The sequence below is a fragment of the Eucalyptus grandis genome, chromosome 6 (assembly GCF_016545825.1).
Source record: "Eucalyptus grandis isolate ANBG69807.140 chromosome 6, ASM1654582v1, whole genome shotgun sequence".
Taxonomy (NCBI): domain Eukaryota; kingdom Viridiplantae; phylum Streptophyta; class Magnoliopsida; order Myrtales; family Myrtaceae; genus Eucalyptus; species Eucalyptus grandis.
The window spans coordinates 50,462,977-50,477,995 of NC_052617.1; the positions used below are offsets into that span (position 1 = coordinate 50,462,977).

The window sequence follows — 15,019 nt, forward strand, 5'->3', positions numbered from 1 at the left end:
TCGATCACCGTTTGAGTTTTAGTCTCAAGCTCAATGACTTCTTTGTCAATCCCAATTCTTGAAGAAATATAAAGGAAGAAGCATGTTTCCTAATTAAGTAAATTCAATCATCTTGGAAATTTATGCAGCAGCATACAATTTGATTGCAGTTTGAGGTGTTTAGGCCTAGTAGAGGATGGAGGAAACGAGATGCCAGCATCACCGTCAAGCGTTTTAAGGGAAACTGTTGATGAGTTTCTGAAGGGATGTGGCGCAATGCAAAGGACCCTCTTGTGAGTGACATGTTGTGTGATAACCCATTTTGATTCCCCAACCCCATGAAAGTACTCTTGTTCACTGTTCAACAATCTCAAAAAGATTGTTCAAAGACACGTTATTGATATATGTACTATTATCGTGTTAGAGTCGTGTCAGCAAGTGCGCTTGAAGGGTGTTTCTTAAGTGGATTAGAGATATGGAAAGGGTTTTGCTTTTCAGAGAACAAGAACGCATTTCACAAAACAAGTCTAGTAAATTGAGAAATGAAGTCGAATTCTATGACCTGTTTAACTAATATCCTGTGCAGTTGTGTACGTTAACCAGACTCAATGGGTTTTGGATGTAGTAACTTTCTCCTTGCTTTCCAATAATTCAAGTTGCTTCAATCGTGCCTCTCATTCCAATTCAAGCATCGTATTGAGCTACGGAACCAGTCGCCGGTCTGGTCACACTTGTTGACCGTCGGGAGCAGATGCTGGCTCATAGATATCTGACCGCAGTCTCCTCTCGAGGGCTGCTGCCTTCTATTCCCATAGAAAGAAACCCATGCATTGCTTTAAGCGTCCTCCGGAATCTGTTTGTTAACCAAAACGTTGTATATACTGGAAAAAAAAATGCTCTATTTTGTGATATGATTAGGCACGTAGAGAGCGACTTAGAAAATGCTCTATTTTGTCATATGATTATGCATGTAAAAGGCTACTTCTATTTTGCAAGAACTAAAGAATTGAAGTAATCCCGATGAGTTGAAGCGTACCAATGCAATAGATTCAGAACATGGCGGCATGAAACTAGTAAATGGATATGCATGCAGATGAATGTATTTCCGGCAATATCAAATCTGTGAATAAACAAAATTGAGGTTTAAGCTTAATTCCTTATGCATACAACATCCACGATGCACAATGTATCTAATATGCAAACTCAAAACGAAAGTTACCATAGAACCTTCTGCAGCAATTGAACGAGCTGTACTTCCTGTGGGTGTGGCTACAACGACTCCACCTTGCCGCTAAATGACAAGGTTTTATTTGTATGTGATGGAACATAGAAATCAGTTCACTGCCTAACGAGTTCCCCGTTCCACTTTCTCCTGTTGAGAAGCACAAAATTTCCTGTTCCATTTTGACACACAGACTGCTTCACGTTTCTACACGACATTTACCATACGTATTAGTGCTCAGAATTTTCGAGTAAGATAAATCAACTCTTGTCAGCGGGAAGAAAATGTGACTAGACATGTTGCCCAAGTTAAGACCAAGATTATAGTATCTTTTCTCCCTCCTTTTTTTTTCTTTCAGAGAATGAGTTCACCGAGTCACCTTTGTAAATAGCTGATCGCGTTCATAGCATTCTGTCTTTGAAATGCATGGATTAGAACCCCAGTTGACAAAAACCTCATAAGATTTCACATTGCAGACGCATTCTAAGAGTTATATTAAACACCATCAAATGTATTATTCCCTTGAATGACCTGCCTCAAACCCTGTCTATAATCATCAAACCGCGTCAAAAGAGAATAATCGGTTAAAATGAAAAGAAAAATCGAATTAAATAAGTCAAATTTATGGTGGAAAGTATCGAAGGGCTGCGTGAAAGATCTTCCACTGCTACAGCTACTACCTGGTATCTTGACTACAAAATGCTTGAATAAACCCAAAACCCAGGATTCTAGCAAATGCGTTGTGCACGTCATGTTCAACGCAAACATTCATCTTCTCTTGGTAATAAAAGAAAGATGCAACTCGTATATGAGGTAACAAATGGTGAAAATTTGACTCTGCGCAGTAATATAACAATACCGCAGCTATTATGATAAGTACATATTCCCCAGATTACACTGATACCCTAACAGACCAAAAATCGCTTTAGGCAGAACGACAGCAGCAACTAATGAGCCGCTTCCAATCAAATGACAGCTTCTGTGAGAGCTCTTAAGCTGTTGTGGCTTCCTAGCTTAATATCCTCTTTGGTGTCAATGGACTTGAAATCCTCATCAAGCCATTCTGATTGTGTCAGCAAATTCGCGTCTCAAGTTGCAAGCACTCTATTTATGTCCAGACAAGATCTTGCTTTTTACTTGAATGATAAAGTGCGGATGGAAAAAAACTAAGACGCACACTAGATGCTAAATAGCTAGTCCCAGTTGTTACTAGATTTCTGAAAAAAATATAAATCTGCTTCCACACAAAGTTTCGTGCCTGTGAATGAAGATGATGCTCATGCAGATGCTAAGAGAACTGTTAATTAACATGCTTGTTCCTTGGTCTTAGGCCGGAAGAGTATTATCAATGCTGGCAAATCTGGCATAGCATTTCTCAAACAGTGAAGCTGTATTATTATGTCAAGAAAATATCAACCTCTTTAGCTAGTTCCATGAGTTCTGGCACCACCTTTTTCAGTAATATAACAGTTTTTGGGGGAGTTTTTAGCCAACGAAGATTCAGTAACTCTCTTTGGTACAAGGGAAACCATATGTACGAACTAAAAACATCTGCGCTTTCTTTTTGACTGCACCCGTACAACACCAGTGGCCGAAGCACAAAAATTTCTCTCAACTTCCGTGTCCTTATCACCATTAACTAAGTTCGATTCAGCATTTCTTTTCCGGCCCTCCACAGCAGTTTCTGGTTTAAGGACAATTAGGTACAGGGAAAATGAGAACACAAATAGTTTGTGAAGGATTTTATGGCAGCAATCAAGGAACATGAATCTTTGTACATGTTTTCATGGAACTTGAATCTTTAAACGTATGAATCTACAAGATAGAAAATTGATTCTATCTTTCAAAAATTAACTTTCGATAAACACATGACACTCATCACAACCAGTTAAATATACTAATCTCTATCTTGTGCTCCATTAATTAAGAACCCCAACTCATCACTTGATGGGGGGAAGAGAACGGTTGAGGTAGTTTTCTAAGTAAACAAGAAAAGTTGGTCTTTGCTCATTAATTATTTACTAATCATGAGCTTTGGACCATTCAAACTTGGACACGGTCATCACATCTAATGTCTGCAAAGTGAAATGAACTTGTGTTTCAATTCAGAGAAATGATTATTCAAAGGTTCCGGTCAGAAAATAATAGGGAAAAAAATACACTTAATTCGAACAAAATCTTCCCCTAAATCCTCCAACCTATTTAATTGAAGTGAACCAGGAGTACCGCAGGCAGCGAAGCCGACCATGGCAATGACTTTGCTTGGCGTACTCTGCATGTCCAGCGAATTCTTTTTTATTGAAGCCATCCAAGGCTTCCTATAACAAGATGTATGATGGACTGCAATGACACATGATAAGGATTGATTAAAAAAGTTGCGTTGAGACAGAGAAACCTAAAACCAAATCTATGTACAGACACTCTAGACCGTTTCTGAGTGCTTTGCGTGAGACATAGCAGTTCAGCATCATGTGGCATTGATCCTCATGCATGAACAATCTCTTCAATCGTTTCACTCGTCTGAAGACTAAAACTTTATTGTTTTTTATAATTTCTCCTACTCGACGGATTGTCTTGGGGGAATGAATGGAGTTTGTCTCTTGCGTTCTCTCGTGCTAATTAGTGTTTCTTTCCTTTTTCTTTTTTTTACTCGTAACTGTATACTCTGTACGTACAATTATCTTTCCCTTTTCTTTTTGCCTTCATAATTGAAGTGTACAGGTTTTGAACACATCACTTGTACAAGGATGGATCTATATAAGATCAAGAACATTACGTGGCTGGATCAATAACCTTTGTCAATTTTTCTTCACCGAACTAGGGTTTTACTGAAGTTGAAAGAAAGAATTCGGGTACCTAAACTTGCGCGTGTACAAGGAGTAAGATTAGAGAGGACTGTAATCGAACAACAAAAAAAAGGGTATCTTGTAATGAAAAAATAACCAACTGATACTCAACAAACTATAGAAAAGTTTAAGTCAGCCTTCACAATACATCGATAAACAAGCTGATAAATAAATAACAAACAATTTGAATAGAGTTATTGTTGGGAAACCGAAAGATGAGTTTGGGAGTGAATAAAATCGGATGTGCGACTTCGAGATGCGTAGAGCTTCTTGAAAAATCATAGTTGCCCCAAATGAAATATACAAATTTATCGGGTCATAAGAGAAACCAAACGCTTGTGATTTCCTTTTGAACTTCTCTTAATTTCCGTGAAAGGTTGAAGATGAGAGAAGTTTGGAAATTGGTGAAGAGCGATCGATCAAGTGTTAAAACACTTATTTATTTCTCACATAGTGATTCTATTTCACATAAGATTATCGATGAGTGAAGCAGACCATTTTTTCACTTTGTTTCGCTAGAAAGTTACGACTAAACAACCTTTCAAAATGTGGATGGATGGATAAGTGAATTGACAAAAGATATGAAAGGTCTTTTGCTCAAATTGGACCAGAAAGTAAATGAAGTAAATTTAAAGGTACAAAGAGTTGAGGCAATCACAGCCAATAGGGGTATGCAAAAAAACTAAGAAGCACCCGGACCGCTTGGACTGGACCATACTAGTCTAGAATCAGCACTTCTCTTAGGGACTAGTCCGATTCTCGATTTCAATTTACTAGAACTAGTGAGTATAGGTCAGATTCCCAATTCTATGTGTGGAACCGCCGACTTAAGCTAGATTGAATTGGTACATATATATCATTTTTTTTTTTAAATTAAGTTCTAACTTTTCATATTATAACTAGTTTCCTATTCATCTCTCGTCTCACTCATCTCAGGCCTCGTCTCTCTATCTCACTCTTGCTCTTGGTGGCCTCCGACCTTGTCAATCCCTCTTTCACTTTCATTCTAGATTGTCTCTGGCCTCGTGACTCTTCAGTCACTCTTGCTTTCAGTTGCCTCAAACCTCTATCCTCATCTCTCACTCTCAAGCTTCACTCCTCTTTCGAAATGGGGATATTTTGACTGGTTCCATAGATCTAGCCAAGAAGCGGATTGAATGATCCGGTTCCGAGTGTGTCCATGGAACCAATTGGCGGTTTCTGATTCCATTTTTTCCGAACCGATCATTAGTGAGCGATTCCCAATCCTAGGGCGGAAACCCCGCACTTGGACACTTTGGAACCGATCACCCCTAGCAATTGAACATTAAAATTGTGGAAAAGTAAAGATAAAGATAAATTTGCAAACAATGATTGGCGTTTTACAAGTAATACGATATGGCTATTTAGAGCCTACAATTGAGTGTTATAAATGATTATTGATTTTATAAAGATGACTTCCTAATCCTTTCTTCAAAACAAATAGCTTCCTAATTATATCTACGGTCATAAAAAAGTTACAACAAACACTTATCCACAAGAAATTACAAAACCCCTAAAATAGAGGCATTAAACATAAACCCAGTATTCATTTCTCATCAATTTTTTTTCACCAAAAAAAAAAAAAAAACATAAACCCAATAGTTACTTATTATCTAACAACACTCATTTAAAAGAAGTTGCATATCCGTTCGGCTACAATATGTCGATGTTGATGACTTCATTCCCAATGAAGGTTCTTATCAATAATTGATGATTTCTATGGATAACTTCCTTGGTGAGTTGTTGACACTCTTCAAGTTGTCGACTGTTCTTTTCAACGATGACTTTGTCTTTCACCGAACTCTGTTATTATCGACTAAGTCTGTCAATTGTCAATTATCACTAAAAGTTCATCATTTTAAGAGCCAAGACACTCTATTAGAGTTATATTTAGGAGATTTTGTATATTTCCCTTAATTGATCATGATCGGTAGTAATTAATATTTTGCTACTTTAGATTATTATCCTATTAAGCTAATGTACTCTCCATTTGGTAATGTACAAAATATTACACTCTCTTTTTCATTTAAATTTTCAACATGGTATCAAAGTCATCATTATCACTTGATGACCACATCGAGTCTGTTTCATAACAACGCCAGCCAATCAGTGGCGCTTCTCCATAGTGGCTATTACAATGCCAACCGCAAAGGCCGCGTCACTCCCGTTTCTCCACCAAGTCCAAAACTTCAATTGTTATTCGAGACTCTCTCGCTACTCATTTCAAAAAACAATCACTACCACCAAACTCACCTCCCTTAGACAGGCCACATCCTAAAATTTCTTTGATGATGACCTCCAGCTCGACAATAGCCTCCTATCATGTAGCTTACACAATGTCCACATAAGCAGTGACATCAATGTTAGCTGGTTCGCTCTCCAGCACATTAAACTGCTTCGGAGATCTACCGTGAAACTTATGTATGAGATATACATCTGGCATCTAGTGTCCTTCCAATAAGGTTAGTCGATTACAACGAGTATTATATGGCCTAAAATAGGCTTCTTGTGCATGCATTTTAAGTTTAGCTCAACCATGGAATCTCTTGCCTTCAAATCCAGTACCTATGACCATGTTCTTGTTGTCCGACACATATTTCGCTTATATATTCTGCTACTCTATATGTAGACAATTACTGGCAATGATCATATTAGCATTCCAAAACTCAAGTAATATCTCAGTCAACAGTTTGAAATGAAATATCTTGGGTGATTCAGTTACTTTCTAAGTTTGAAGGTTAATTGGGATTCCTTTGATCATTATCTTTCACAGGAAAAATGTGCAACATATCTAATTTCTCAAGTCAAACTCACTGACAACAATGTCAGTACAACTAATATTGAGACCTAAGACCAAATTATATGTCAAAGATGTTCGAACCCTACACTCTATCAATGCTAGTTGACAATCATACATATCATGTCATTATTCAACCTTACATCGCCTATTTATTCACATTGTTAGTCAGTACATGACCATGCCCCATACGACTCTTTTTCCTATAGTCCTTCAAATTCGTCACTATCTCAAGGGTACATTATTTCATGGTATTCAGTTTTCTATTCATTCTACTTTAGAGTTAACAACTTATTCCAATACTAATTAGGCTGGTGACCCTCAAGATTGTCCCTCTACTAGGGGCTACTATTTCTTGTTGGCCACTTCATTCCTCTCATGGCATAGTACACAAATCATTGTCAATTGCTTCAATACAAAAGCAGAGTATTGAGCTCTTGTTGATATAACATCAAAGTAATTATGGTTGCAATGGCTACTAGAAGACATGGGAGTGTGTCATCATATCAAAACAAACATTCATTGCAAACTATCTAAATAGTATGTAATGGTGTTTTCCGTGATGTACGAAGTACATTGAAATAAATTGTCATTTCATCCGATATCATGTTCTTCGTCATACTGTTTGACTTGTCTCTACTTCATCTGCTAAATAAACTGCTAATGTCTTTATCAAGGCATATCCACCAATAAATTTTCGGGATCTTTCTCTAAACTCAAGTTGACCTCTTGCAAATCAACTTGAGTTGAGGGGATGTTAAAGTTATATATTCTAATTGATTTGTAATTGATATTTTGCTACTTTAGATTGTCATCCTGTAAAACCTATAAATATGTCCATACACTCTTCATTTGGTAATGTACAAACTATTACACTCTTTTTGTATGTCAATTCTCAACTCACTCAAAGAAACCTCTTTGAATGAGATCCGATGGTTTATTTTCGTCGAAGTTGGATATTGAACATCCGACTTACGTGTGAAATGTGCAGTGACCACTACTTACTTTGTTCATATTCGAATTCATCAGCATTAACGATCTACCCTAACAGCCATCGACGAATCCGTACATCTTATGTCTTTCTTTGCATTCGGCGTGTTTTCATTAGCCAATCTGTTGATGTGGTGGCATGCACATTTGCCTTCTCTTCCGTCAACCTGATATTAATTAAATAGGAAAGTCTCCATGTTTATGTGTATATACAAGACAATGAGATCTCGTGCCTATATATTATAATTTTGTGGCCGGTTAACACTTATCTTTTGCTGGCAAGTTGCGTTGACATTTGACCAATGGACCTGTATTTTTAAATGAAAAGTTTGACTTTCCTTTTTTGTTTTTTTAAGTATGTGTTGCTTGTGGCTACAGCTCTTCATCTACTTGACCCTTGAATACTCCTAATGGGCGGCATTCGCTCCACGTCCAAAACACTTATTCAACTCTCAAGTTATTGATATGAACCTTTAGCACATTTATCTCGTTCACCGCCCATGTTGAGATCTAACCGTGTGTTCATATGAGATCTGATTAGCATATGAATGAAATCCAATCGCACGCATACTTGAATCTTGAGACCGCATATGTGAAAATCATCTTTCCCAATTCGAGAGTGAATAAAAATGAATGCTGATCAGTACATTTACAATGGAGTTATCTAATCGGTTGTTTTAACGCAAAATCAGCCTAATTAGGGCGCTGACCAAAATATTGATGTAGATGGTAACTAGTCAACGAATTTAATGATGGTCAACGTCATCTTACCATCACTGTCATCTATTGAGTTTTCATAGAACGTCAATGGCTTGCAAGGGAGGAAAAAAAAAGGTATCAGACATGGATAATGGAATTAATCCTGCCTTAAAGTTTTTACAAGAGAGAATGTGGAAAATAGTTATTAATTTTCTGAATATGATATGTAAAAATATTTTTGGCTCTTGGTGAAAAAAAAAAAAAAAAAAAAATGAAACTCTAGCTTTCAGGGTTATGCTAAAATAACTTATACGGGAAGCACTTGCATCGTCACATTGATAGTCCAATTACTTTGGTTAATTGTGCCCATAAGTTATCACAGTTGATCCGAACGTTAACTAGGGATTATAAAATTCTAAACACAGAATAATCTGGAGAGTTGGATTAGACTTTAGTCAACGAATTGGATTAGACTTTAGTCAACGAATTGGCAATTATGTAATTAATTTGATTTGATTTATTTGCTCGTAAAAAATAAACAAAACTATGGGGACAATGGTGGTGGAAGTAACACAACTACAGCAAGTCATGCCTTGGTGAGACAAGGCCATAATCATCTGTGCCCCAAATTTCGGACAGGAATCAGAATCAAATCAAAAGCCACCTGGGAGGGCAAATGGTGTTACAGGTCATACCCATATGGGGTAACGAATCATTATGGAATCAACTGACATCTTATGGAAATTCGCCAATGCCTCCTAACATCGATCTGGTTTTAATGAGAAGTGTCCTAAATCAATGACACTGTTTTGTTGAGAATGGCTTCACGCAACGATATACCTTTCATCAAGGTTAAATCTTTGATTTTTAATTTTAATTGAGGTTATATGACAGTTTGAACAGAAAGTGTTAAGCATAACCAAAAACAAGAAATAGAACCAATTACTCTAAAGAAGTATATGTAGGAACTCAAAATAAATTGAAAGATACATTATTTGTGTTGATGATCGAGGGTTCTTCTCCACAACAATTCAACATGGCTCATATAGCCTATCAAAAAAGTAATCATTTTTAGTGGTTAACACTCAAATTAGAAGTTACAACCACATCAGCTCCATGATCACACCCCATATAATTGCATGTTCATCTTATCAACAAGCGGTTAAAAATCTTCAGTAACCATCAGCTCAACTGCATATTTCCTTTACAAGCTCCATGGTTGCCCTCCATGATTGCACATCAATCTTCTCAACGAACCAATTATAATGCCTCAATTGGCATCTTTATCATTTTCAGTTGTGCCTTCAACACTTCGATAAATCTATTCTAAGTGTCAGTCATTGACTAGTCGTCACCATACGTCAATAATAGCACTTGGTCATTAATATTCATGATTACTGACAAGCTCCTCCGCCATTTATATCCTATCAATAGTCTAATAGCTCAACACCGACCTTTTATATAAGTGCCATATCCATTATTAGTATCCGTGGTCATTGACAAGCTTTTTTACTATTCAACATCAAGCTCTATATTGGTGTCACATCGATTAAAAAATCTTGATCATTTTTGGGTGTCAATAGACACAATACTAATGTTTTGTGAGGCCAATAGACACCAACATCAAGAAAAGAAATAATAAACTCATATAATTGGCTTAATGAGAGCTTATTGATGAAGAGATACATATGTATTAATCAATTAGACTCACGATGCAAGGTCAATTTTCATGTTATTAAGCGCTAGAAAATGCATGTTTGAACTACTCAATCGAGCTTCGACTTACATCGTACATAATAGAGTTAATAACATAAAGTCAACTTCCTGGTCATAGTTTCTTTGAAAAAAAAAATGGGGAGTTGACGAAGTAAATGACAAGATTATAATGGGTGATGTCCCTTTCTATTGAAGTCACCAACTCCGGCCTTGCTCCTCGAATCATGCCTCCAGATCACTGTATCCCGTTTCTGATACGCAACACGTACCGCGCCTTTCACGGAAAAGCCTGCCCGATTGTTCATTCTTGGTCAAAGGCTTGGGTTGGGGGGGCTACAGATGTTGGCACGTCATCTTGATGAAGGGTAGTCGGCAGAGGTTTGAATTGCAAGTAATACAACACATAATCACATCAATTTCATGCCAAAGAATAATGAAAAAGGGAAATATGGGATTGCCAATTGGGGGTGTACTTGACTTTAATCATAGCAAGCATAGTTTATAGAAGCAGCAGCTATTTTAACAACTTTCGCACGCACTGATTGGATTAAATATCAGAAACCTAACTCAAAGAGGGTAGGATAAGAAAAAAATTGCAATACTTAGCTCATCGAGGGTATTAAATATAGAAATTTTATATGATATTTGATAGATTATGGCACATATTGCATCAGAATTGCACCAAAACACCAATTAGCTAGATGGGTGATGAGCCTTGCAGGGCCCCATTCAATCCATCGCTACGAAAGTCATGCTATAATTATTGGATCAATGCTATTTAAGGTATTAGCTAAGGCAAATTTTGTTATCTTTCTATTTTTTTTATCGATAAGATACATACCATTGAAAGTAATAAGAGTTCCATCAAATGACAGTTTTGATGTTAATCTTGATTTATTACTTAAATAACAATGTTAAAATTAGTGGGGTTTTGCTGTTTTTGAACACACCAATGTTGTTGGTCATCAAACCATTAGAGCTGTATAGATCGAAGTTTCATTGAGGGGTTTAACTAGATAAGGCGCTTGAGTTAGGAGTTTCCTCCTTTGTAATACAAAAAGGGTCTGCATGACAAGCATACCCTCGGTTTAGGTTTATCTGGTGAAGACAAAGCTAAATCTAAAAGTAGAAAATGGGAATATAAAAATAAAAATAAAAGGAAAAAACTAGGCTAAAGGGGCCCCGGTGGCTGCAGGGCACAGGTAATACCGTTGAATTGAAAGACACAAAATAAGTGCTTGTGTTATGGGCTACCAGTTTTAAAGACCCCCACCTTGCAAGCATTGACTTTGGGTGGTTAAAATAAAGTGTCACCGTCCCACACCTTACCCCTGATCCAACGGCTGCCTTTTGACAGAGAACTTTCTTACTTATAGAATAAAAAAGAATAAACAAATATTGTGTAGAGTTGACAATTCAGATCGATCCAAGACGGCAGGAGCGCAATATAAATAGAGGCGTGCGCATCTCTGTTTGCTGCATCAGAAACAAGTTTAGTTTCAACATAAAGAAGCAAGTAGCTTGAGTGATCCTCTCAGAGTTCTCTCTTACTTATTTTCAATCACATATAAACTTCAAGAAGTATTTACACGTCAAATGGCGATTCCGGTGATTGATTTCTCGAAGCTCAGCGGCGAGGAGAGGGCCAAGACAATGGCTCAGATTGCCAATGGCTGTGAGGAATGGGGTTTCTTCCAGGTACAACATTCTATCCTGTATTCATCTTCTCTTGAGACTTTGGTTGAGGGAGAGAAAGTCTTGAGTTTGATCCTCTTTCCGAGTGCATGTAGGCGCTCGGCTAATCATCTTTTTGCGTTAAGCTTAGTAGTGTTCACCCAGATCTTGGTAACTTAGGAATATTTAGATGTGTCTCTGAATAATGAAAATGCCCTGATTTGAATGGTTTCTCAATCATTGATGGAAATCTTTTGTTCTCACTTTTGCCAAATTTTCTACATCTTTATCATTATTTTCTTGTCCCATTTCCAAAAAAGGAGAACTATCCAGTAGGGTAATCCCTCTATATCCATGAAATTTCAACATATCTAGACTAATGGTTCTCTGTCAACTGTCCAAAAATGAGGCGATTATGACATGACGTGTTAGGTAAATACAAATCCCAGTGCAACAATATTATTAGAAGATATTAGGTGGGTTCATTAGAGAAAAAAACTATAAGATTCATCGTCTGAGTACATGTGCACTAAATGCATATCATCACAAAGATGTAATGGGGTAACTTCATGCACAACCCACACGATCAAGTGGCTCCAATAAAAGATACATGCATCACTTTCCGCTAAAAAATATCTAGAGCTAATTATTCTGATCACCTGAATCGATGAATATGTGATGATGAATGCAGCTGGAGAACCATGGGATACCAGAGGAGCTGCTGGAGAGAGTGAAGAGAGTGTGTAATGAGTTCTACAAGTTGGAGAGGGAAGAGAACTTCAAAAAGTCAACCCCTGTGAAGCTGTTGAACGAGAGTGACGGTGGAAAAATAGAGAACGTGGACTGGGAGGATGTTATCACTCTCCTTGATGACAATGAATGGCCTTCCAACACTCCCGATTTCAAGTAATTTTCCATCTCTCTCTCTCTCTCTCTCTCTGAAGTTTGAGTGATTTCATCATATATTGCTGAATAAAACATTATAGTTTTTGTGCATAAAACAGAAAAAATAACAACCATATTTATGAGGAGTAATCTCTCCTGTTTTATTGCAAAACTTCAGCAATGAATACATTTGTAACGTCCAAAAGAGAAATGCGAGATGTGACTAATAGCTTTTGCAAAATACACACCATATGCATTTCTTTTTTTATATTGCTACTTTTTCTTTTTGCCAAGTATAACATTATATGCATGCGCTTTATGGCAGGCCAGTTTAATACAAACATACTGATGTTTTTCGTTTTGCGGATATTTAAACTCGATCATACGCGCATCCATTAGAAGTTTGGTTTTGATAAATTTGTCATTTTTCTATGTTCTCATTAATCTAATTAAGTGCAACCACATACAAATACTTCTCTAATTAAGTACCCAATTTTGATAAAAGGATTTGTTAACAATTTGCACGCTTGACGCAACAGGGAAACCATGGCTGAATACCGCGCAGAAGTGAAGAAGCTCGCAGAGAAGGTCATGGAAGTCATGGATGAGAACTTGGGCTTGCCAAAGGGCTATATCAAAAGCGCCTTCAACAGCAGCAACAAGGATGACGGCGACAACAGCAAGGCCTTCTTCGGGACTAAAGTGAGCCACTACCCACCCTGCCCGCAACCCGAGCGGGTCAACGCCCTCCGGGCCCACACCGATGCAGGCGGCGTGGTCCTACTCTTCCAGGACGATGTCGTCGGGGGCCTCCAGATACTCAAGGGCAGTGAGTGGGTCGATGTGCAGCCGCTCCCCAACACCATCGTTATCAACACGGGGGACCAGATCGAGGTCCTTAGCAACGGCAAGTACAAGAGTGTTTGGCACCGCGTCCTCGCCACCCCGGATGGCAACCGGCGCTCCATCGCCTCGTTCTACAACCCATCCCTCGCTGCCACCATTGCCCCCGCACCGCAGCTGGTGGAGCAAGCTGGTGCTTACCCCAAGTTTGTGTTTGGGGACTACATGTCGGTCTACGCGGAGCAGAAGTTCCGCCCCAAAGAGCCCAGGTTCCAAGCTGTGAAGTCCATGTAATAATGCATGAAAAGAAATTTCTGATGTGAATTACCACAAGAGAATAGCATAATTATCGCTCTTCTTTAAACAACTGTGTCTTTGTCATCTCTCAACTGCTTCTTGTGTGGACGAGATGGGAGTGCAAGTTGTTTTTGAACTCTGGATTGTGTGAACTTTATAGGTTTGTGATGATTTGTGACTGACCACGAGGTGCTATGAAATGCACCCTGGTCTTTGTTTTAAGTTGTAATAGTGTTTGCATTTGTATACAGTCTTTCATTTTTGTTTTTTTCTTCTTATTCTCCTTGGATGTAACCGCTCATTTCCCGCTCTCAGATGTGGAACTTACCTAGTTTTACTAATAAGAGAAAACTTCGAGCTTCCATCTAGGTCGAATGTTGAGGTTTTGTTTGCAGTACTACAATCCCTAAAGGGAGGTTGGGTGACATGGAAACACCGGACTTCCTCCGAGGGTAGATAGTTGGTAAGTTTTCCTCCGTTTTAGGAAACATCTGGAACGTGCAATACGGGTAGTGGCATCAGATTTCACGTGGGTTTGATCGATGCTGGACTATCAACCTCAAGCCCATTCACCTTTGTCTAGCCCAACGACTACTTCGTGGATCGCAATCCAGATTGGAGTCTGAACTTTTTCCTTTCTAGGAGGACATAAGGGAAGAAACATGTTTCCTCATTAAGTGAGTTCGACTGTCTTGGGAGTTTTTCTTGTAGGAGCTTAAACTTTGATTTACAATTTGAGGTGTTTGGGCCTAACAGGAGATGGCTAGCATCACCGTCTAGCGTGCATAGAAAAACCCTTAAGTTTTCCAAGTGGTTGTGACGGAATGCAAGGGCCTTTCTTTTGAGCGATAAAAATTGTGTGATGGAAAACCCATATTTCTGAACATAACTCCTGGTCACCGTTCGACAATCACAAAAACATAATTTTAAGACAGGTCATCAATCAATGTCATTTTACTTTGTTGAAAAGTCATGTTGGAGTGCGCTCTAAAGATATTTCTTAGGTGGATTAGATGATCTTAAGATATTTCTTAGCTGGATTAGATGGAT

General features: G+C 38.1%; 1 protein-coding gene across 1 annotated transcript; it reads left to right on the forward strand.

Moving 5' to 3' along the window:
• Positions 1-11,750: 11,750 nt before the first annotated feature.
• On the forward strand, positions 11,751-14,333 carry LOC104450539 (1-aminocyclopropane-1-carboxylate oxidase 5). Its single transcript, XM_010065130.3, has 3 exons — positions 11,751-11,968; positions 12,636-12,850; positions 13,369-14,333. Exons 1-3 carry the CDS (start codon positions 11,867-11,869, stop codon positions 13,964-13,966), a joined length of 915 nt encoding a protein of 304 aa, XP_010063432.1. The 5' UTR covers positions 11,751-11,866; the 3' UTR covers positions 13,967-14,333.
• The last annotated feature ends 686 nt before the right edge of the window (positions 14,334-15,019 follow it).